This window comes from Schistocerca nitens, chromosome 5 (assembly GCF_023898315.1).
Source record: "Schistocerca nitens isolate TAMUIC-IGC-003100 chromosome 5, iqSchNite1.1, whole genome shotgun sequence".
NCBI classification, from domain to species: domain Eukaryota; kingdom Metazoa; phylum Arthropoda; class Insecta; order Orthoptera; family Acrididae; genus Schistocerca; species Schistocerca nitens.
In genome coordinates this window covers 481,309,146-481,335,071 of record NC_064618.1, presented here as the reverse complement: position 1 = coordinate 481,335,071, position 25,926 = coordinate 481,309,146, and the positions used below count along the sequence as shown (strand labels likewise).

General features: G+C 39.3%; 1 protein-coding gene across 1 annotated transcript in view; it reads right to left on the bottom strand.

Annotated features, from left to right (window-relative positions):
* LOC126259790 (DNA polymerase epsilon catalytic subunit 1) overlaps positions 1-25,926 on the bottom strand; it is a 331,065-nt gene that overhangs the window by 214,126 nt on the left and 91,013 nt on the right. Inside the window, exons 14-16 of the mRNA XM_049956798.1 lie at positions 17,550-17,752; positions 12,758-12,908; positions 6,623-6,837 (exon numbers count right to left, since the gene is read on the bottom strand). Coding sequence (XP_049812755.1) covers positions 6,623-6,837; positions 12,758-12,908; positions 17,550-17,752 — 569 coding nt within the window. The remainder of the gene's footprint in view (positions 1-6,622; positions 6,838-12,757; positions 12,909-17,549; positions 17,753-25,926) is intronic.

The following is a 25,926-nucleotide window of genomic DNA, read 5'->3' as shown; positions in this document are numbered from 1 at the left end:
GCTGCGCTGAGTTGGTATCCCTCATCCCTGTTAACCAGGTTGTCATGAATCCTTATTTCTCAGGCTTCTTTGATAATACTTTCCCAGAAGCAAGATACTCGGCACAGCACCTTCATGTTTTTGAAGTTGAAGGTGTGTTCTTCATTTATGCTGTGTTCTGCTATGGCTGATTTTTCTGTGTGACCTAGTCGCACACATCTGATATGTTCCTCGCAGCATTTCGATATACAGTGCTGTGTTTGTCCAATGTATTGTTTACGACATTCACATGGTATGCTGTATATTCCTGGTTTGTTAAGCTTCGGCGGGACTGGCAGAACCTAGGAGCTCCCTCATTTTTGGTGGTGGGCGGAGAACGGTTTTGATACTGTATCTGCCCAGAAATCGTGCAACTTTGGGTGAGAGCGGACCCACGTACAGAAGGAATGTTAGTCATTTGTCAGCTTCTTCTTCTGGGACTGTCACTGCTTCCTTCTTCCTTTTAAGCACCCTGTTGATCTGCGTTTCACTGTAGCCATTTTGGTGGAAGACTTCCCTCAGGTGTTGCAGCTCAGATGGTAGGCTGTCTTTGTCACAGATGGTGCACGCCCTATGTACCAGAGGTGGTCAGTATTGTCTGTCTTCGTGCTGGATGGTGGCAGCTTGTTGCATGAAGGTATAGGTCTGTGTGTGTCTTCTTCCTATGTACTGCATGATCTAGTGAACCATCTGCCTTCCTCTTAATTAATATGTCAAGGAAGGGGAGGCATCCATTTTCCTCCATTTACATTGTTAATTTGATTTTCAGATGGATGCTGTTGAGGTGCTCCAGAAACTCATCTAGTGCCTGTTTGCCATGTCCCCACACGACAAAAGTGTCATTGACATAGCGGAAGAAGTGCTTTGGTTTCTGTCTGGCAGTTTGAAGGGTCATCTCCTCAAAACGTTCCGAGTAGAGGTTTGCAATCACAGGAGCCATTTGGGAGCCTATGGCCACACCATCAATCTGCTCGAAGAATTCTCCATTGCACTGAAAGTAGGTGGTTGTTTGTGCATGTTCGAAAAGGCTGGCTGTTTGTGGTTCAAAGTGCTGAGCTAAAAGTGCCAAGGAGTCTGGAAGGGGCACTTTTGTGAAAAGTGACGTCACGTCTAAGCTCACAATTAGGTGCTCCCTTTGTAGTCACATGTCCCTGAGTATTTTTACGAATCCGGCTGAGTTTCTCACATGGTGGCTGCAGTGTCCCACAAGGGATTTTGAGCAGTGTTGCTAGGTACTTACCTAGTCTGTAGATGTGAGAGTTGATGGAGTCCACAATCGGTCTCAGAGGTACCCCTTCCTTATGCATCTTGGGGAGTCCATAGAGGCGTGGTATTGCTGGCACTCTGTGGTACTGATGCTTCTTCATTCGCTCACGTTAGTCAGATTTCTTCAGCAGAGTTATCGTCTTTCTACTCATCGTCGGGGTAACATCTATATCGAATATTTTGAGGAGGTGGCCCTTCAAACTGCCAGACAGAAACCAAAGAACTTCTTCCGCTACACGGACAACACTTTTGTCGTGTGGGGACATGGCAAACAGGCGCTAGATGAGTTTCTGGAACACCTCAATAGCATCCATCCGAATATCAAATTTACGATGGAAATGGAGGAAAATGGCTGCCTGCCCTTCCTTGACATACTAATTAAGAGGAAGGCAGATTGTTCACTAGGCCATGCAGTACATAGGAAGAAGACAAAAACAGATCTATACCTTCATGCAAAAAGTTGCCACCATCCAGCACGAAAACAAACAGTTGTGGCCATCTGCGACAAAGACAACCTACCATCAGAAAAAAAAATCTACACCAGCGACACGTCATCCATCTGCTCTCGATGTTCTGCCTGTAGGCCCGATAGACCTGTCGACGAGTTTCGACGGGCGCTATGTTTCGTGCATTAAGGAACCTTATCACTGACCAAACCTTCCAGGCAGTGGAAGAACAAATAAGAGAGACAGTTTCGAGGCACTGCTGTCATGGTATTGGCATGATGCAGGACCTGTCTGGCTGGCATTTGACTGTCATTTCATAGCTCTGTCATGCCTGCACAGCTTTCCTGGCTAAATATGTCTACTTTAAAAGAAACATCAGGAAACTTACTTTCTGCATGTGCCTCATTTCACTTTGCAGTAGCTTTTGGTAATTGTATGCTTGAGGTCTATTACTGCAAAAGAAACAAATGAGTCAGACATAAAGCAGCTGCAGATAGAATGGTAATAGGAAGTATGTTTAGCAATGTGGTAAACAAAAAAGATGGACATATTGCCGTCTCTAGCCGCTGTGGATGTCAACAACATATCTACCCTTCCCTTGGTCACTGCACATGAAACCAATAATGGTACTCTGTCCAGTGGCTTACAAGATTAATAAATATTAGATTTCGTGCTGGCAGCAACTTATTCAATCTACCTTCTTTACTCCTTCCACCAAACACTGCTTCAAACAGTGTAACAAAGAGACAAAAAAATTAAAAATATGGTAACTCAAAGAAAGACAGCTGAAATGGCAAGTCTACAGGTTCCTGTTTAGTTTGGAAATTTACGATTCAGGAAAATAATATTGTCACTTGTCTGTGCCTTCCAAGGCATGTGCCAATTCTACATTATACGTCCAGTATACAGAAACTCCTCTCAAGAAGAACACTGGCTATCAGCTTGAAAAAATGTGGATAGGCTTTCCTATTCACATGACCAGGTTGTCATGTCACTTCTTTCAACAAACTGGAGGTTTTGTAGATATGCTTCGGAATTTCATCTGTAGCAATGCTAATGTTTCTTGCAGAGACATCTGATGACTTCTCAAGTTTTTTCAAAAATCAAATAGTTTCCTGTTTCTTTGCAAGAACTTGACACATGATGATCCCATTATCTTAGTACGGCTAAGAAATTACAAGCTTTTGTGTTAAAAATTTATAAATATTGCGCGTTTGTGCAATGTTGTTATTTCTTGTACATAAAAAATGGTTTTGCTGTAACATTTAAAGCAGTTAGAAAAGATAAACAAAGATATAGTGGTGATGGTTTAGAGACATCAAGACCACAGGAGACATTTTTAAATCGTGCCAGACAGCTTAATCAATCTCGATTTTCCTCAGAAAAAGTTGCTTAACACTGAACCCCTGTTAAGCTAATGAACTGAAATGTCAAGTTTGCTGTTTCATTGTGAGTCCACATCCTTTAATGACTTCTGCAAGTGTTCTGAATGCAAGATCTTTTTTATAAAGACGCCTTGAGAACTTTACATTGCTCCTCTCATCTCCACTCTCTCCCCAAGTCGAGTGCAGAAGCACTATATTGACGATATGGACTAAACAAGATAGTCTCTTGTATCACATTTCGCACAGTGCTGAATAAATTGAATGACTGTAATATCTCGTTCAGTTCCAGTTTAATACTTTTTCCAATCTGATAATCTCGGCAACGAACTTTCTGGTTCAATATACCTGGTCCTTATGAGTTCCCTTTCCACTATTAATTTAATGTGCAGTCATTCCCATGTAGTTTATTTTTTTAGTTTATTTTATGATACAAACTGCTCCATACATTCACTGCTGGTGATCCTCCTACATCTCTGAAAATATTCCTCATCTACCTACAAGCAGCTTCATACCGAAGATTGGTGGTTTTCTGTAACTTTCTTGAAGCGGTGGTTTGATGAGGTTCTTTCGCACTCTTAGTGCCATCTCCCAACATCAATAAGAAACTGTACTATTTTAAAAAATCCAGCTCCACAAGCAACTTTGAAATGTAAAATGTCTTTTCAGACAGCTGAACTTTTTGTTCCTCTCAGTATTAAAGAGAACAAATTAACTATTTTGTCCAGCCTCATACTTATGTTTTAACAAATTTGAAGGCACATTTAACTGTCTGATGCGAGAATACACTTTCTATGCAAGCAGCCATTATATCTTTGCTGTTTTCCTTGCCATGAGCACCATAACCAAAATTCAGACAAATCAACAAATTCAACTTGGTAACTCAAATTAAACATTATATGAAATTATGCCTACAGTATTAATTTTATTAATGTACTATCAGAAACATTTACTCGATGCCCTCTTTAGGTGGTCACTCTAGAACAACCAAGCATTAACCAGGCAAGTAGAATCTTCACAAATTGCATGTTGCAGGTTGTCAGCATCCAGAACATGCTTCAGAGATTGCATGAAAGAAAAAGCTGCAGTAACACAGAGCCAGTAGGGGGAGGTAAAGCAGTCGAAGACAGAAGATAAGGGGACATACACAAACATACCTTACAGGTACCTGCATCCTCACGAGCTTTTATTCACAAAAGAACTATTAAGTACCAATGCAGACTACTAAATATAGGGACCGATGACCATAGCAGTCTGGTCCCTTCAATCCCACAAACCAACCAACCACTAAATATAGACATTATTGTCACTGGTATTGAGAAACAGCTGAAACTGGAAAAAACTAAACAAGAGCCCAGGACCTGATGGAGTCTCTACACAATTATATACAGAATTTATAGGTGAGATAGGTCCTCTATAAACCATACTACACCTTAGACCCTTAAAAAAACTGGTTAGAATAAAGCACAGGTCACACTGGTCTACAAAACTGGTAGTAGAAGTGATCCACAAAACTACCCACCCATATCTCTGACATACATTTGTTATAGAATTTTAGAACATATAGGAACACAAACAAAATGAACTCTTACACGCTTAACAGCATGTATTGCAAAAATATTGGTCACACAAAACTCGAAGCCGACTAACCAAACTGTATTATCAATTTGGTGGAAATCTGTTACATTTTTGTTTGCCAGGAGAAAAGCAAAAATATCCTGAAAGGCATAGACCAAGGTAATTACAACGGTGCAGAATTTCTTGATTTCCAAAAAGCACTCTAATCATACCACACCAACACTCTTGGACAGAGATTTTTCTACAGATATAGAAGTACCTTCAAGAATGCTCCAGGAAAGTATGATGGGTCTCTTGCTGTTCATGTTGTGCATTAATGGCCTAGAAGACAATTTTATTGTTAACTTCAAGTATTATCTTACAAAAAAACTTCTAAATATCCAGTTTCATTTTTATAATATTTCAATATGGTGCGAAGACTGGTAACTTGCTTTAACAATACAGAAAGGTAAAATGTCAAACCTCACAAAACAAATACAAGTATTATACTATGAGTACAATATCAACACGTCCCATTGGAATCAGCAGATTCAAACAAATGCCTGCTTCCACAGCTTACAAGAATCAGAATTAGTAAAACTGAAGTCTTTATCGAACCCTCTCAGCATTTACTCTGTGGCAACAAAATAATGGATCCTGGAAATTGTGAGAAAAGAACTGCAACTTAAGACTAGGTGGATATTAATTCTCACTGAACTTGTCACATTGGTCATGTCTCACAACTTCCTCTCTCCCATTGATTTCATTTGTTTTGAAAATGGTGGGCCTAAAACAGAAATCACTAAATATTTGTGTACATACTGGAATTTACAGTGATTCTACTTTCATAAATATGAAGCACTGTGAAGGGATGTCAAACCGATATTATTATTGGTGTGTCACCATATTTCAAAATGCAACACCAAGTGAGTTTACAGTACCATCAAAAAATATTGGTAGTTTCTCCTAACACACAGTAAGTATATTACACTTTCCAGCAGCCATGAGCAAGCATAGTTCACAACATACTTGCTTTGTGAGAGGTGGGAGAATGTACATAGCATCAGACAAATAATCGCAGTAGTTTTTACTGTTTCATGTTCCAAAGCAAAATAAAGAATTCCTGATCCCTTGGTGGAATACATGTGATAGATAGTTGTAAATGAATAAGTCTGATGATTCAATTTTTAAACTTAGTCACTGCTATATTTGATTTTCAGTTCAATTTTTTAAACTGGCATTATGACATAATTTACATCACAGCACAACTTTCTAGGCCTAAAACAGGTTGTAGATGGGCAGTGCGTTCAAAGTGCTTGTTACCAGCATAGCTCTGTTTTGAAAATACAGTTATTTAGCAATTGGCAAATAAAAGTAATGAAGGAACCAGCAAGAGAGTGAGGAAACAGGTAATAATGTGATTTTACATACACTATTATGACTTACCTTTTCTATTACTCCAGCTTATTATTATACCGTAGAACAGTGTATTGTTATAAAGAGAACTCATTTACATTTATATAGCCTTTCAGTCTTTACAGATTTCCCTCACATTTTCCTTTCTCTTCCTTTCCTCTCAACAAATCTACAAACAATATAGCAAGTTTATGACATGAGTCCAATGAGTCTCATATTGTAATTCGCTCTCACATTATCCATAACTGAGTTGCACATGGACATATTGCTGTGTATTAAGCCCTGGAGAATTATATTTTTGTTTCTCCTTTCAAGTTACACAAAATTACATTCTACACACTTCTCTAGCATATCAGATTATAAAGAATTCACTACATGGCATCAATGAAAGTACTGATTTAATACAGCAAGATGCATGTACCTTCATCCGGAACTGTCCTACAGTAAATTCAGCCACACACGCAGGTTTATAATAACACATGGCATTAATATATTCACAAATGAACAAATAATGTACAATTCAAGCACTATAATTACCTTTCAGTAACAGGAGCACCTTCTGGCTTTCTTGAAATTATAAACCTGCAAGCCAATCCCGCATCCTTCACCATTTGGTCACCAAGAAATTCAGCCAGACGTTTAGCTGTTGAGATGGATGTTGATTTTTGTGCTCCATAGTCCTCTAGCTTTCGAGACATAGATCTATTTTCTGAGATGAGCTCAAATAGCTCAGAGTCAGGCATGTTGCAAGCCTGAAACATAATAGCATCACTAAGAGGAGAAAAAACTGTTACAGTGTGATCAAAAATAGAGACGTTTGTATGTTGGAGTTGCATTGCATTTGTTCATTCGATCAGCTAGTGCAAGGTAACAACACAGGTGTTCCAACAACAAATGCAGATGCAGATGCAAATTTAAAAGGTACAGGTCATGTGATGCCTGTTGTACTGTGTCATGCACTGCTTGATAAACGTGTTGTCCTAGATGCATTTCATGGAAAATGTGCAGAACAGTTCAGAAATAATGAGATTAATCACCAATTTCTGTGTATGCGGGTTGTTACCAACAAGAAAGGAACTGATAAACTGGCCATTTTGATAGGTGCTGAACAGGTTGAGATGAAGGATGTACTTCTGTGTACACCTTAAAAAAATCTGAGGACGGTGTAGGCGACTTGCCTACAACAAATAATTGCATGGCCGTCCGGTATCATGAGTTAACGAAAACATATTTATTCGTGAAAACTCACAATGAGAAGAAACTAGAAAAAACAACAGAGAAGTAACAAAAACTAGGAGATCCTATAGTCTTACGGCAAAGATAAAAAACAACACATGACCAAAAAAACTCTCGCGCACTTTTGATATCACTTTGCACCAGACATGAAAAATATCACTGCCAAACAGCCCCCCCCCCCCCGCCCCCCCCCTCTTAAAGTGCGGAGCCCCAGGGATATCTTGACACTTGAATTTTATTCGACGTCCAGCTCTGGTGTGCGTCGGGTGTCTCGGGGGCGGTGACATTGTTGTTTGTGGTCGCCGTAGCGTGCGTAGTTGCGCTCGCAAATCCTCTATTGCAGTTTTTAAATCTCTAACTTCGTTTGAACTTTTTGTTGTCTGTCGCGTTGCGACCGCGGCACAGTTTACTGCTATATCGTGAGTTTGGTCTTGCTGGTAATGGTAGTTACCGTACGTGGCATCTGTCGACGTCATTGCGACTGTTGCAGTAGGCTCGTGCATCTCGTAGATTCTGTCTGCAGCGAGCAGCAGTTTGTCAACTGATCTTTCGTCGTATATAGCTAGTGCAGTTCTTACTTGCATTGGTAGCTGTTGTTGCCATACGTGGAGTAACAGTTTATCAGAGACTGTCGATCTATCTACCAGGCTGCGTAAATGACGCCAGTATTCTGACGGGGTCCTATCTCCCCGTTTCTCTTGGTACAGTACTTGTTTGACTCTGATGTCGACTGACTTCACACACCGAGAAATTAATTCTTCTTTCAGTCTACAGTATGCTCCTTCAGTAGGCGGGTTCACTATAATGTCAGATATCAAAACCGAGGTCTGATGGTCCAAATTACTTATCACCAAGCTGAACTTCTCGTGATCACTGACTATTCTTTGTTGTAGAAATATATTTTCCATTACCGCGAACCATGTGTGTGGCTGAGAAGGCATGAATGGGGGCGCCCGTAATTGCAACCGTTGAGTTGGTGAAGCGTTGAAACCAGCGGGTACTTCCATTGCTGTTACTTGCTGTGGTTGTGCTGCCATGGTTCTTGAACCAACGTCATTCCTTTGGTCCGGTATATGCTTTAAGTTCATATCTTTCGAAATATGCAACTGTAAAGTTTCTATCTCATTCTGAAGCCTATGAATTTCTTCCGTTATCGAACCGTATCGTTTGCCGTCGTCGTTCATTGCTTTTGCAGTTAATGTTCGACGTAGCTAACGAAAGACTTAAAGTTCCTTAATCGGAGGTCACCAATTATGTAGGCGACTTGCATACAACAAATAATTGCATGGCTGTCCGGTATCATGAGTTAACGAAAACATATTTATTCGTGAAAACTCACAATGAGAAGAAACTAGAAAAAACAACAGAGAAGTAACAAAAACTAGGAGATCCTATAGTCTTACGGCAAAGATAAAAAACAACATATGACAAAAAAAAAAAAAACTCTCGCGCACTTCTGATATCACTTTGCACCAGACATGAAAAATATCACTGCCACAACGGTATGTGCCCAATCATAGATTTCATATGGTGGTGACCAGAAAGTGAGACAGAACTTTACATTTCGTGCATGCTATGTTCAAAGAGTGCAGCAGTTGAAGATCCCAGTTAAAGACAGGCATCTAGTGTACTGTACAAGGTTTCAGTCATTTGCTGACATACATAGAATCATATAGATTCCTAGAAGTGCAGAGAATTAATCACACAAAAATTTCCAAAAGGAGTTTTCTGTGATGTAGGAAAAGAATGGGGTTTATTCAAAGACACTTTAGTCAAAGCAGCACAAAAAGTATGTGGTAGAACATCTGGAAAGGAAAAAGTAAGAGAGACAAGTTAGTGGGATGATACCACAACCCACGCAGTTAGAAGAAAAATGGAGCATGGAGAAAGTGGTGGAAAACTAAAAATGACGAGGGCCATAAAAGATATATAGAGGAAAAAAATAAGTGCAAAGGAATAGTGGAAACAGCAAAGTAAAGGGCATGTGAAGAGCAATAAGAAAATGTTCCATAAAATCATGAAAAATAAAAGGAAGGCTACTGAAATACAATTAAAGATGGAAACAGAGAATGGTACTGTGATTGAAGATCCAGGGAATGTGAAAGATCTCTGGAGAGAACATTTTAAGAAACTGTTAAATGCTGAGGAGCAGGTACACGAGGAAACAACAAATAATGGAGAAATTGAGAGAAGTTGGGAAGCAGAATTAGGACAAATTAAATGAGAAGAAATGGAAATAGCTGTGAAGAAGATGAATGGGGGGAAAGCCCCAGGACCTGATGAAGTATCAGTGGACATGATAAGAGCAGCAGGTCCAGTGGGAATGCAGTGGCTGTATAGAGTACTGTGTGTGGAGAAATAGTACAATATCTGATGATTGGAGAAGAGGAGATATTGTTTCCATCTTCAAAAAGGCAATAAAAGATTTTGTAAAAACTACAGAGGATTAACCCTTATGAGTCATACAGCCAAGATTTTTGAAAGAATTTTACTAAATTGAATAAGTGAAAAGATAGAAAAGGAGATGAGTAAAGAATAGCATGGGTTTAGGAAAGGATGAAGCACAATCAACCTGATATTTTCTATCTGTCAACTGATGGAAAAAAGTTGGGAGTATAACAAAAGGGTGATAATGGTTTTTATAGACATAGAAAGGTCATATGACTCAGTTAACAGGGAAAGGCTCCGGGAAGAAATGAAGAAGATAGGTATAGAAGATGGGTACATTAATGTAATAAAGACAATGTACAGAGGACACAATTGTAGAATTAGAACACCATAGTTTAATAAGTCACAGCTGCAAAATACTAATGCGAATTCTTTACAAGAAGAATGGAAAAACTGGTAGAAGCCGACCTCGGCGAAGATCAGTTTGGATTCCGCAGAAATGTTGGAACACGTGAGGCAATACTGACCCTACGACTTCTCTTAGAAAATAGATTACGGAAAGGCAAACCTATGTTTCTAGCATTTGTAGACTTACAGAAAGCTTTTGACAGTGTTGACTGGAATACTCTCTTTCAAATTCTAAAGGTGGCAGGGGTAAAATACAGGGAGCGAAAGGCTATTTACAATTTGTACAGAAACCAGATGGCAGTTATAAGAGTCAAAGGACATGAAAGGGAAGCAGTGGTTGCGAAGGGAGTGAGACAGGGTTGTAGCCTGTCCCCGATGTTATTCAATCTGTATATTGAGCAAGCAGTAAAGGAAACAAAAGAAAATTTTGGAGTAGGTATTAAAGTCCATGGAGAAGAAATAAAAACGTTGAGGTTCGCAGATGACATTGTAATTCTGTCAGAGACAGCAAAGGACTTGGAAGAGCAGTTGAACGGAATGGACAGGGTCTTGAAAGGAGGATATAAGATGAACATCAACAAAATCAAAACGAGGATAATGGAATGTAGTCGAATTAAGTCGGGTGATGCTGAGGGAATTAGATTAGGAAATAGACACTTAAAGTAGTAAAGGAGTTTTGCTATTTGGGGAGCAAAGTAACTGATGATGGTCAAAGTAGAGAGGATATAAAATGTAGACTGCCAATGGCAAGGAAAGTGTTTCTGAAGAAGAGAAATTTGTTAACATCGAGTATAGGTTTAAGTGTCAGGAAGTCGTTTCTGAAAGTATTTGTATGAAGAGTAGCCATGTATGGAAGTGAAACATGGACGATAAATAGTTTGGACAAGAAGAGAATAGAAGCTTTTGAAATGTGGTGTTACAGAAGAATGCTGAAGATTAGATGGGTAGATCACATAACTAATGAGGAGGTATTGAATAGAATTGGGGAGAAGAGGAGTTTGTGGCACAAGTTGACAATTAGAAGGGACCGGTTGGTAGGACATGTTCTGAGGCATCAAGGGATCACAAATTTAGCATTGGAGGGCAGCGTGGAGGGTAAAAATCGTAGAGGGAGACCAAGAGATGAATACACTAAGCAGATTCAGAAGGATGTAGGTTGCAGTAAGTACTGGGGGATGAAGAAGCTTGCACAGGATAGAGTAGCATGGAGAGCTGCATCAAACCAGTCTCAGGACTGAAGCCAACAACAACACATCAACAACAACATAGGGGAACTCTGAATACTTTGAAATAAGACAAGGACTTAAGCAAGAAAGTATTCTATCTCTTGCACTTTTTAATGTTGTGATGGAGGGAATGAATAGGGCAGTTAAAGATATAGTAGAAGAAAAAAGCAAAAAGATGACCTTTGCAAATGATATGGTAATATGGGGTGTTAAAGAGGTGGATGTCCAGTTACAACTTGATGTGTGGAAGGAAACAATGAAAAGGTATGGATTAAAAATAAATAAAGATAAGAATGAAGAAATGGTACAGTTTCACTTCTTTAGGGAGTGAAATATCTAGTGATGGGAGAATAACCTACGAAATTAATAGGAGGTTACAGAAGGGAGGCAATTTCTACCAAACAATAAAACACCTTATTTGGAATAAGGAAAGTTTCAAAAAAAGAAAACTCCTTACGTATAAGAGTTATTACTTCCACACTGTCATCTATGGAGGAGAAACATGGACAATGACAGAAAGGGACTAGAGCAGACTGCAAGCAGGGGAAATGAAATTTCACAGAGCCGTTAAGGGAAAAACAAGAATGGACAGGATAAGGAATGTAGATATTCAAAAGGACCTTAAACAAGAAAATATGAGAGAAGAAATGGAAAAAAAGAGATTAAGATGGTACGGGCATGTTAAGAGGATGCGTGGGCAGAGACTAGCACTCCTGGAAGAAAGGATATTGCGGAGACATGGCTTTGCCACAGCCTGGGGGATGTTTCCAGAATGAAATTTTCAGTCTGCAGCGTAGTGTGCGCTGTTATGAAACTTCCAGGAAGATTAAAACTGTGTGCCGGACCGAGACTCGAACTCGGAACCTTTGCCTTTCACGGGCAATTGCTCTACAAACTGAGCTACCCAAGCACGACTCACGACCCGCCCTCACAGCTTTAATTCCACCAGTACCTTATCTTCTACCTTCCAAACTTCAGGAGTGCTAGTTCTGCAAGTTTCGCAAGAGAGCCTCTGTGGAGTTTTTCTCATTTCCACCTCATGGCAGTTCTGGGAAGTTATCTACTAGGTCATTTATACACATTGTGAAAAATAGTGGTCCTGTAACACTCCCCTAGGGAACGCCCATAGTTATTTTTACACCTGAAGACTTCTCTCCATACAGAATAACGTGCTGAGTTACTCATTCTCGAATACACACTTAAAGATCATTCACTGCCTTGCAAATGTGTCCAATATACCAATAAAATAAACAAATCTACATAGTTTTAGATATTTTATCATTTTAGCTATCAAACTATGCACCATGAGAAAATTAAATTAAACTAAGGCACAATGTTTACAATCTCAGTAAAGGATTTCTAGGACATGATCAATATTCCTTTCGCATCAAACAGGTATGTAAGATCAACTCACTTTGCTGTACAGGACATCAAGCCAATAATCAGCTACTCTGGCAACTGATTCATAGCACTTCTCGAGAGTGTCACCTTTAAGAAATGCTTCGAAGACGGATGACTGAAAAATTTTTACTAGCTGCAGCTCTCCTCGCCGTTTGACTTCGAACCTGTAATTGAGAAATCACAGAATGTTGCTGCATGGCAAAAGCAAGTTCATCACTATATTGTAGCCTTGATTTACAGTTGTTCCTTCTGGTTTCAGGCACAAGAAATATTGTACCAGATTTGAAATTACCAAATTAACTTCTGTAGAATCAAATGATCAGACACTTATCCACAGAAAAAGCTGATTGGAACACCAGCTTTTGGAACCAAAAAACATTTTATTCAGCAAAAGAGACTGTGAATTGAAAGGATCAAGCCTACTCAAGGATTAAGCAGGAAAGTTGATTAAGATCTGGGTTCTGGTTCGAGTGGCACAGGACAGTACATGAATATGAACTGCACAGTGATATCAGCTCAGCCCAGTCATTGAATCCACTGTTTTGAATGGCAATGGAATGCACCTACCTTTGATTTCTAGTTTGCACCTGCATCTCATCAATGGAAGATTACTAAATTGCTACAAACTGGTTTTATGGTAGCTTCTCCCATAACATACAAAACACAACTTTTAACTGATTTGACTTGTTCCACATTTACTGTTGCTATTGACAATATGTTGAGCAATTTCAGTCCTTACATAAAATATTGTTCCCAGACATTTCCAGTTGTGCAGGTTCTTTAAATGGTCTACACATATAAATAATTATTTCTAATGATTCTTGTTCACACCATCCCCATGCAGCAAGGATATCACAGGAAGGTATGATTATATCTGAGTATGCTGACAGAAAATTGAAATCTGTACAATCAGTTTTTTATGTGCCTCAAATTTCTTTTTCCCCACTGATCTCGGTGCCTGTTGGTCTTCTGAGCTGGTGCAATAGAGACGTATGTATTTACACTCTCCCAATATTGTGTTAATTAAAAGATATAACACATGGAAGTTGCAAGTTTTAATTCTCTTACCGAGCTATGTCTTACTCTCCGAATCCCGATGTGACAAGGACTTGCATTTTTAAATGGACCTTTTTATAGAAGAAGTCAACATGAAGACAGAATAGCCAACGAAGCCATGCCAGCACTGTTGTACATTGTTGGGGAGACGAGGTAAATATCAAGCCATACACCAAAACTCAAATGAATTAATATTCAGTGTTCCACAACTGCCACAACGTTTCTTAACATGCATGCATCCATACCAGCATGCGTTTCTGGACTTACAATTTCTGGTGGGCTAAAGGTGCACTGGCATAATTATGTCAGTTGTGAATAATTCACATTCTCTCTCTCCCTACCTGCTATACAGTATCCTAACAACTAAATTAACAGTGGTACATACTTTCTCATATTAAATCTGACAAATAAGCATTCCAAAGTTGTTATCAAATCACACAATTAGTGTGACACAGCTCAGTTTGTGATAACTGATGTTACTGCTCAGACATGGATGTAATCAACATGGAGAAAATATCATCATAATATAAATAGGCAGTAATCTAGAAGCATTGTACGAGGGTGGCTTGAAAAGTTCTCAGAACGGAATAGAAAAAAAAAAGTACTTACATTACTGAAACTTTTTAAATTTTTCAATGTAGTCTCCTTGTAGATTAATGCACTTGGTCCAACAATGTTCCAGTGCCTTGATCCCATCTCAAAAATAAGTTTCCTCCAGGCCTGCAAAATAGTTGTCAACTCCAGTTTGAAGAGAATATTCATCGACTGAGAAAAATTTTCTGTTTTGGGAGGAGATTGAAGTCTGACAGAGCTGTATCAGGTGAATAAGGTGGGTGGCAACAATTCATACCATAGATCGTGTAATTCTGCCATGACAATGGCACATGTGCAGATGCGCGTCAAGAGTCAGAGCACTCATCTTGCAGATAATTATTTCATTTCTAATTCTTCAGTTAAAATGTGATATAGCCTTTCAGATGAAATCTAGCAAGCATGAGCAATTTCACACGCCTTCAATTGGCAATCCTCCATTACCATTTTGCAATGGTTTCTGGAGTAGTGACACATCTTGGCCGACCACTGAGCGGATCATCATCTAAGCTCTCCCGACAAATTTAAATTCCTTTATCCACAGTTGAATATGAAGGAGCAGTCCCCCCTCCCTCCCTCCGTGAAGTCTGGAAATTGGCATGAATGTCCTATGTCCTTTGCTTTCATACCTTTCTTTACGAAATATTTAATCACGGCTTGAACCTCGATTCTTTCCACCTTTACAAATCACTACACGGGAACAACAACAGAGCCTCGTCATTGCCACAGCTCTCTTCCAAGAGCACTGACGTGGCACGTATTTACAGGCAACAGTCCAATGAATTTCACGTGAACAACTCATTGTGTTAGCGCTGACCTCTCATGGTGATTCCGAGAACTTTTCAAACCACCCTCGGACGGTTGATGGATAGGTGCAAACTGAACTTTGATCACAGAAATTCACAGCGATATTATATACGAAATCACACGATCACTGACTTCAGCACATAGATACCTTGTGTATGAATGTTGATGACAGACTTCATAATAAACTATGTTGCTTTTGTGCTAGCTCACGTGGGACTTTACTATGTGATGTGAACCACTTTATTTTCAACCACAGACATTTTATTAGTATCAGAAAACTTCGGAGTAGGTATTAAAGTCCATGGAGAAGAAATAAAAACGTTGAGGTTCGCAGATGACATTGTAATTCTGTCAGAGACAGCAAAGGACTTGGAAGAGCAGTTGAACGGAATGGACAGGATCTTGAAAGGAGGATATAAGATGAACATCAACAAAATCAAAACGAGGATAATGGAATGTAGTCGAATTAAGTCGGGTGATGCTGAGGGAATTAGATTAGGAAATGAGACACTTAAAGTAGTAAAGGAGTTTTGCTATTTGGGGAGCAAAGTAACTGATGATGGTCAAAGTAGAGAGGATATAAAATGTAGACTGGCAATGGCAAGGAAAGTGTTTCTGAAGAAGAGAAATTTGTTAACATCGAGTATAGGTTTAAGTGTCAGGAAGTCATTTCTGAAAGTATTTGTATGAAGAGTAGCCATGTATGGAAGTGAAACATGGACGATAAATAGTTTGGACAAGAAGAGAATAGAAGCTTTTGAAATGTGGTGCTACAGAAGAATGCTGAAGATTAGATGGGTAGATCACATAACTAATGAGTAGGTATTGAATAGAATTGGGGAGAAGAGGAGTTTGTGGCACAAGTTGACAATTAGAAGGGACCGGTTGGTAGGACATGTTCTGAGGCATCAAGGGATCACAAATTTAGCATTGGAGGGCAGCGTGGAGGGTAAAAATCGTAGAGAGATGAATACACTAAGCAGATTCAGAAGGATGTAGGGTGCAGTAAGCACTGGGAGATGAAGAAGCTTGCACAGGATAGAGTAGCATGGAGAGCTGCATCAAACCAGTCTCAGGATTGAAGACAACAACAACAGTGAAATGGGCAGTTTAGGCTATTAGGAGTGGTACAAGGAGTAAGGATTATTGGGATGGAAGAGGTACTTATGGACTGGCATGATGATATTTAAGTATTTTGGAAACTACACATTTGTTTATAAAATCACTGGGTTAAAATTTACTACAGTAGATTAGCTATATGTTCAAACAATAATTTGGTATGTAAAACACATAGTTAATAAAGTAAAAATTTTGCAGAAGTATTTTGTATGTCTACACTGCACAGCTGCAATTTTGCAAATTCTAATACATTACGCAAATTTTTGATCAGTGACCTAATTACGTAATGAAGGATGTCACTCAGCCCAGAAAAGATATAGCAACAAAAGCATTAAGTCAAACTTAGGAACTAAGCAGATACAATGGCACAAAAGATAACTGCAGTTTTGGGTGGACGAAAACTTCAACATTAGTTATACGATAAGTTGATTAGTTTCAGGGAAATTATAACATGTTATTGTAATTTATCAATTCCTAGTGTTCTACTGATAGGCATCATTAGTGCCACAGTTATCAATTAGCTTAGTTGAGTCCTCATTATGTGCAGTAGTAAAACTTTCAATTACTCATTTCTTTCAATTAATATAGTTTCTAGAAAAAGGACATACATTCCTGTAATCAGCACCTTCAAATCTATCCTCTGATACAAAATCCATGTCATGCTGTCCAGGCAGGAGCTGTAGTTGCTGATCCTATACTCCCATGCACTTGTTAGATGTGGATGTGACCCCATGATTAATTGGCCATACTGCCACTCATGTATGTCATCATAATTATTTGGAGACACTTGAAGGTGAAGTTTTAAGCTTCAAAACTGGTCAAGCAACAAATTAAGAAAATTACTGGCAATTGAAGTGGATTTTTACTCTAAAGTCTATAAGTACCATCCCCCGGAATAATAAATTTTCACAGAATATGGTCTGAATAATATTTGGATAGATTTGAGCACATAAAATATATACACGATGTGTATGATTTAAATGGGAATTAAGGGAAAATGATTATATTTATTATAAGAAGTGTAATAACAGCAAATAGAAAAATTCCAGCTTCTTCTGTTTCAAAGCATATCACTAACATAACCTCTTTAGCACATTAAACACTATCAGGATTGATAGGGATAACTTGTAAGATGTCAGAAACTATTATCAGCTACTGCATTAACCTTTTACACCCTAACATTTCAAATAAAAATTATATACAGCTTTAAAAATGAATGCACATATACAAACCCTTTGAGCTCAGCCAGTGAACCATCCAAGTTAAAGACAGCATATCTCTTCTTAAGTTTCTTTCCTTCCTCCTTTGAGGCAGGCAAGACCATTGCCAAATATGGCCCATCAACTTCAAAGAATATTGAATTTTCACTCCGAATTTTGTATTCTAGTGTTTCACGATTAACAAGTTCATGGTAAACATCATTTGTGAAATGATCCTTTAAACAGACAAATTAACAAATAGTTGTCATTACATTTTCAGGTAACAAAATTTCAAATCTAATGCTGAACTGCAAAATGAAGATGTCAGTCACAATTACTTATTGCACTTGGAAGATGTAGTTAAATCAAGAAAAATATTCTTGCTTTCTGTCATGTGTTGCTATCAAAACTAGGCAGGAAAAACTATTCTAATATTTAGTCTCTCTCTCTCTCTCTCTCTCTCTCTCTCTCTCTCTCTGTGTGTGTGGGTGTGTGTGTTGTTGTTGTTGTTGGTTTGTGGGGCGCTCAACATTGTGGTCATCAGTGTCCGTACAAGTTCCAATCTTCCCATTTCCCGTCTCATCACCACCTGAACGATGATGAGGACAACACAAACACCCAGTCTCCGGGTGGAGAAAATACCAGACCCGGCTGGGAATTGAACCTGGGACCCCGTGATCCAGAAGCTGCAAGCTAAGGAAGAGAAATATTTTTAGTCACTTGATATTGGTAATCAACAGCTCATTATGTAATGAAATTTCAGTACACTGCAAGTATAAAGAACATAAAGGGTTGGGGCTGCGGGGGCCGGGGTTGGGTTGATTTGTGGGAGGGGACTGAACAGCGAGATCACCGGTCCCATTTGAATAGGGAAGAATGGATGCCCTTTCAAAGGAACCATCCCGGCATTTACCTGAAGTGATTTATGGAAATCACAGAAAAACCTGAATCACTATGGCCGGACATGGGTTTGAACCGTCGTCCTCCAGAATGAGAGTCCAGTGTGCTGACCAATGTGCCACCTCGCTCGGTAAAGAACACAATGGTTTCAGTACAAAATAAGAACACACAAACAACGTCTCGTGATCATAGGAATTTTTAACATTTCTAGGCATGAAACACAGACTCAGTAAGGCAAATGATATTCAATTCCCCTACAACAGTAGCAGTGAGATAGACAATAAAAATAAAAAACACTGGCCACTGAACTCGATGTATCCTCCATAAGAGTTGCCGAAAACACAGGGAGAAAGGACAGACCATCAAAAGCAGAGCCATTGTACTTACTTAGTCAGGGACAGGAATTGCATACCCCATCAGTAACCATCAGGTTTGCCTAATCACAAAAATCATTTGATTACTGGTTATGTTGGTATTACAATCAAGGTACTAAAATCTTGTGTTGACTTGATCCTGTTGCCACTTGATTTACTATTGTAGTATGTCGAAAAGTCAGGGCATAAATTTGAAACTTCCTGGCAGATTAAAACTGTGTGTCGGACCAGGACTCAAACATTGGATTTTTGCTTTTTGCAGGCAAGTGCTTTCTTGGCTGAGCTATGCAAGAATGACTCATGACCCACCCCCAAAGCTCTACTTCTGCCAGTACCTCATCTCCTGCCTTCCAAAGTTCACTGTAGTTCTCCTGCATTCTAGGTTCAGGTTGAGTCCCAGGCTAGCACACTTTTTATTCTGGAAACAATCCCCTAGGTTGTGGCTAAGTCATTTCTCTGCAACATCTATTCTGTCAGTAGTGCTAGTCCCATTAGGTATGCAGGACAACTTCATAAAGTATGGAATGTCAGAGGAAGGAACCAGTGGAAGTAAAGCAATCGGAACAGGTCAAGCTTAGCCAGCAGAGCACTTGTCAGCAAAACGCAAAGGTTCCAGGTTCAAGTCCCAGTCCCACAAACAGTTTTTATTGGCCAGCAGGTTTCAGATCAGCACACATTCTACTGCTGAGTGAAAAATCATTCTGGTGGCAAGATATAATTCCCAAGGGAAATAATTGTGTTGTAGTAACACATATTTACAATAGAAGAGACAAGCAAGTGAGGTCTAATTACAGACCAACCTCCTTCCTTCTTGAGTTCTCAAAAAATTATGAGAAGGCGAATTATAATATACCATATTAACCAAAGTATAAGATGACCCTGATTAAAAGATGATCCACTTTTTTCGTAAGGTTTCCTGAGAAAAATTTATTTTTAACATATTCTGACTAATCACATTACAAACTGTTCTACTGATATAACGCATCTGCCTACAAAGTTAACGTTATACCTATTCTACATTGATGCAATTTACTGACTGTCTACATTTTGATAACACAAGGAAAAGCAAAATAAATGAAAAGAAATGGTTCGCATCAATTTGCAGACCGTTTTCTTTTCTATAGTTTTCACTTACTGAACCTATCATCTGTGGCATCATCATCATCTTAATAGAACAGCTGTGAAATTTATATTTTTGTTGTCACGAATATTTGGCTCGTTCTTCTGAAAATGTTGCGATGTGTGAGATTGTGGTTAATGTACGACCTGATAACACAACTGTTTTTATACGAATATACAGGGTGGTCCATTGATTGTGACCAGGCCAAATATCTCACGAAATATGTGTCAAATAAAAGAACTACAAAGAACGAAACTTGTCTGGCTTGAAGGGAGAAACCAGATGGTGCTATGGTTGGCCCTCTAGATGGTGCTGCCATAGGTCAAACGGATATCAACTGCGTTTTTGTAAATAGGAAACCCCGTTTTTTAATTACATATTCGTGTAGTACGTAAAGAAATATGAATGGCTAAGTTGGACCACTTTTTTCGCTTTGTGATAGATGGCGTTGTAATAGTCACAAACGTATAAGTACGTGGTACCACGTAACATTCCGCCAGTGCGGACGGTGTTTGCTTCGTGATACATTACCTGTGTTAAAATGGACCGTTTACCAATTGCGGAAAAGGTCGATATCATGTTGATGTATGGCTATTGTGATCAAAATGCCCAACGGATGCTGCTCGGTATCCTGGACGACATCATCCAAGTGTCCGGAGCGTTCGCCAGATAGTTACATTATTTAAGGAAACAGGAAGTGTTCAGCCACATGTGAAACATCAACCATGACCTGCAACAAATGATGATGCCTAAGTAGGTGTTTTAGCTACTGTTGCGGCTAATCCGCATATCAGTAGCAGTCAAACTGCGCGAGAATTGAGAATCTCAAAAATGTCGGTGTTGAGAATGCTACATCAACATCGATTACATCCGTACCATATTACTATGTACCAGTAATTGCATGGCGACGACTTTTAACGTCGTGTACAGTTCTGCCACTGGGCACAAGAGAAATTATGGGACGATGACAGATTTTTTGCACGCGTTCTATTTAGCGACAAAGCGTCATTCACTAACAGTGATAACGTAAACCGGCATAATATGCACTATTGGGCAACGGAAAATCCACAATGGCTGTGACAAGTGGAACATCAGCGACCTTGGCGGGTTAATGTATGGTGCGGCATTGTGGGAGAAGGATAACTGGCCCCCATTTTATTGATGGCAATCTAAGTAGTGCAATGTGTGCTGATTTCCTATGTTATGTTCTACCGATGTTACTATAAGATGTTTCACTGCATGACAGAATGGCGATGTACTTCCAACATGATGGATGTCCGGCACATAGCACGCGTGCGGTTGAAGGGATACTGACTAGCATATTTCATGACAGGTGGATTGTTCGTCAAAGCACCATGCCATGGCCCGCACGTTCACCGGATCTGAAGTCCCCGGATTTCTTTCTGATCCACAGACAACGCCTGATGACATGCGTCAGCACATTATCAATGCGTGTGCGAACATTACGGAAGGCGAACTACTCGCTGTTGAGAGGAATGTCGTTACTCGTATTGCCAAATGCGTTGAGGTTGACGGACATCATTTTGAGCATTTATTCCATTAATGTGGTAATTACAGGTAATCACGCTGCAACAGCATGCGTTCTCAGAAATGATAAGTTCATAAAGGTACATGTGTCACATTGAAACAACCGAAATAAAATGTTCAAACATACCTATGTTCTGTATTTTAATTTAAAAAAACCTACCTGTTACCAACCGTTCATCTAAAATTGTGAGCCATATGTTTGTGACTATTACAGCGCCATCTATCACAAAGCAAAAAAAGTGGTCCAACTAAACCATTCATATTTCTTTACGTACTACACGAATATGTAATAAAAAATGGGGGTTCCTATTTTAAAAAAACGCAGTCGATATCCGTTTGACCTATGGCAGCACCATCTAGCGGGCCAACCATAGCGCCATCTGGTTTCCCTCTTCAAGCTAGACAAGTTTAGTTATTTGTAGTTTTTTTTGCTTGATGCTTATTTCGTGAGATATTTGGCCCGGTCACAATCAATGGACCACCCTGTATATTGGATTTCACTGCTATACTGGGTTGAGAATGTTACAACGCCTCTTGCATCCAAGCACACCATCTGCCCACCACTCTCATTGGCTGCTTAGGACCAGCAGCTGTAACACCCCATTTTGTTCCTGTCGAAAGTCACAGCGAGTGACAACAACACTGTAGCACAAAACATGTACGTATGCCATTGGCCCCTGCAGAAATGAATGAATATTGTTGAGTATTTGTCAAATTTTAAAGTCAATTCAATTCCAACAGCAAATGGATTCACACAAACTGCAGTTTAAATGCGGTAAATGTTCCTAAAAAGCCAAAGCATGTGGTACAGATTCCCAAAGTTAGCAACATGACATAATTTGCTGCCTGCTCACTACGCCCATGCCCGCACTCATCCCTGTTCTCAACCAAGCTGGTGTCACTGTTTCCCCTCAAACCCTTCTGTAGTAACGTGCTTGAGCAACTGTGAAACACAGGCACCAAAATCTTCTATGGGACAAGTCATACGTAACAACAACAGCTAAGACAAGACTGGAATCACGATTCAGTCCACTTCTTGACCTGCAACTCATCCCACAATCTACTGACATCTGTTGGTACTATCTCTGTGACAGGTCTTGTCGCTGTAATTTATTTTTGCGGTAACAACTGCAGTCAGTTTAATATGATTTATTTCGTTTCTTTGACATTTCATTCTGGATTAATTTTCCTTCTCGTCTCATTTGAATGACACTATCATGTTCTAAAGCTGATTTAAAGCTGGTAATGTTCTTACTCAGTATTCTAATATGAGACAATGACCAAATTTCTCTTTTGCAACCCACTTAGTAAATCATTACAGTATCTCATAATCAAACAAAATACAGATCTGGTTCAGGATCAAGTGATGTTTTTGGGAGGACAATATTTCTGCTGTTGAATGTTATTTTTATGTAAAAAGCATGTATGAGAACTTTCATTGCAAATCTGTCCAAATATAACTTGACTTGGTAAGATGACAGAATTTAGTGCTATTTGCTCCTGTATTTCACAAAATTGTCAGATTTTAAGCAATACACTGTTGTAGTGACTAGTTTCTCGGATATCCCTTGTATTAGCGCCATGTGAGTTAAATATCACGTGATTGCTGGAGCAACATTGATACTGTGTCAAGGGCATTGACATATCAGAAGGGCATTGACGTATCAGGAGATCATGAGCCTGTTTAAATGTGAGTACTGTTTGCCCAGCCCTGCCCTTCCAAATTCTTCAAAATAAATCTGCTTGTGACCTCAATACCCAAAGTTTCATCTGTAATTGTAAGATGACCTAATATATAGTCTATTAAACAACATAAAAATGTTAACATCAGCAGCAATAGTTTTTGAAGGACAACATTTCCGCTGTTGAATGTTATTTTTACTTAAAAAACTTAAGGAGACACAAGGTAGGAGACTTAAAGGAAGGTAGGAGACAAGATACTGGCAGAAGTAAAGCTGTGAGGACAGGGTGTGAGTCGTGCTTGGGTAGCTCAGACGGTAGGGCACTTGCCCGTGAAAGGCAAAGGTCCCGAGTTCGAGTCTTGGTCCTGCACATAGTTTTAATCTGCCAGGAAGTTTCATATCAGGACACTCTCCACTGCAGAGTGAAAATCTTATTCTAGCAATAGTTAAATCTGTGAAGAAAAGACAACCCTGTATTTTCTGAATGACAAATATGGGAAAAAAATAATTGGGTAAATACAGTAATACAGAAACATGTTTCTGACAATAAACTCTTAAAGACAGCCCGGTATGGCTTCTTTAAATGATACTGGCAGAAGTAAAGCTGTGAGGACATTTTACTATTAGAAAATAGAAGGTAGCATTAACAAGAGACATCATGCGAAAAAATCAGAATTTAGAGTGGAGGAACGTTAACTACCCTTGGCGCACTGCTGTACTGATCATGCTCCCAAACACCTCTATACCAGACACAGTAAGCAGAATAATGGAACAAGCTTACATTGTTCACAGCAAACAACCACACTAGATGAACCATCAAGTGTGAAGTTCCCATGCTTCCAGATGAACAATAGACAAGACATGGTACAGGCAGTATTTGGCAATTTCCAATTTCCTGCATGATGTGAGGGTGGTTTGAAAAGTTCTCAGAATCGCCACAAGAGGTCAGTGCTAGTGCAACAGGTTGTTCATATGATATTCATTGGACTGCCTGTAAACATGTGCCACGTCAGTGCTCTTGGAAGAGAGCTGTGGTGGTGACATAGTTCTATTGTTGTTCCCGCGTAGTGATTTGTGAAGATCGAGATTTGAGCAGTGATTAAGAACTTCGTAAAGAAAGGTATGGAAGTATGAAAGCAAAATCCCGAAATCATTGCAAAAGTGCACAATGTTGTCATGGAGGATTGCAGATTGAAAGTGAGTGAAATTGCTCTCGCTTGCCAGATGTCATCCGAAAGGGTTATATCACATTTTAATGGAATAATTAGAAATGAAAAAATTATCTGAAAGATGGGTGCCTGGACAAGACAATGTGAGCCTGCAAACATATGCCATTGCCATGGCAAAATTACAAGAACTAAGGTATGAATTGTTGCCACACCCACCTTATACACCTTATATGGCTCCATCAGACTTCCATCTCTTCCCAAAACTGAAATTTTTTCCTGGTGGATCAAGATTCACTTCAAACAAAAAACTGATAGCTGGAGTTGACAACTATTTTGCAGGCCTGGAGGAAACTCATTTTCGGTACAGAATCAAGGCACTGGAACATTTTTGGACCAAATGCATTAATCTACAAGGGGACTACATTGAAAAATAAAAAAAAAAGTTTCAGTGATGTAAGTACTTTTTTCTATTCCATTCTGCGAACTTTTCAAACCACCCTCATACCTTTTGGCAAACTGTTGTATACTTTTGCACCAGGGTATAAAACTTAGATCGTAACTAGGTGTGGCAAACATTTCAGCTTACCTGGGCTACTTTGAAACAAGCAAGTATTTTTGACTGCATGCAATATACTTAATTAATAACAATAACTGCTGAGAAATATAAAAATGCAGTAAATGAAGCAGGCAAAAAGGAATACAAACGTCTCAAAAATGAGATCGATAGGAAGTGCAAAACGGCTAAGCAGGCATGGCTAGAGGACAAATGTAAGGATGTAGAGGCTTATCTCACTAGTGGTAAGATAGATACAGCCTACAGAAAAATTAAAGAGACCTTCAGAGAAAAGATAACCACTTGTATGAATATCAAAAGCTCAGATGGAAACCCAGTTCTAAGCAAAGAAGGGAAAGCAGAAAGGTGGAAGGAGTATATAGAGGGTCTATACAAGGGCGATGTACTTGAGGACAATATTATGGAAATGGAAGAGGATGTAGATGAAGATGAAATTGGAGATATAATACTGTGTGAAGAGTTTGACAGAGCACTGAAAGACCTGAATCGAAACACGGCCCCACGAGTAGACAACGTTCCATTAGAACTACTGACAGCCTTGGGAGAGCCAGTCCTGACGGAACTCTACCATCTGGTGAGCAAGATGTATGAATCAGGCGAAATACCCTCAGACTTCAAGAAGAATATAATAATTCCAATGCCAAAGAAAGCATTTGTTGACAAATGTGAAAATTACCGAACTATCAGTTTAATAAGTCACAGCTGCAAAATACTAATGCGGATTCTTTACAGACAAATGGAAAAACTAGTAGAAGCCGACCTCGGGGGAGATCAGTTTGGATTCCGTAGAAATGTTGGGACACGTGAGGTAATAATGACCCTACGACTTATCTTAGAAGCTAGATTAAGGAAAGGCAAACCTACGTTTCTAGCATTTGTAGACCTAGAGAAAGCTTTTGACAATGTTGACTGGAATACGCTCTTTCAAATTCTGAAGGTGGCAGGGGTAAAATACAGGGAGCGAAAGGCTATTTACAATTTGTACAGAAACCAGATGGCAGTTATAAGAGTCGAGGGACATGAAAGGGAAGCTGTGGTTGGGA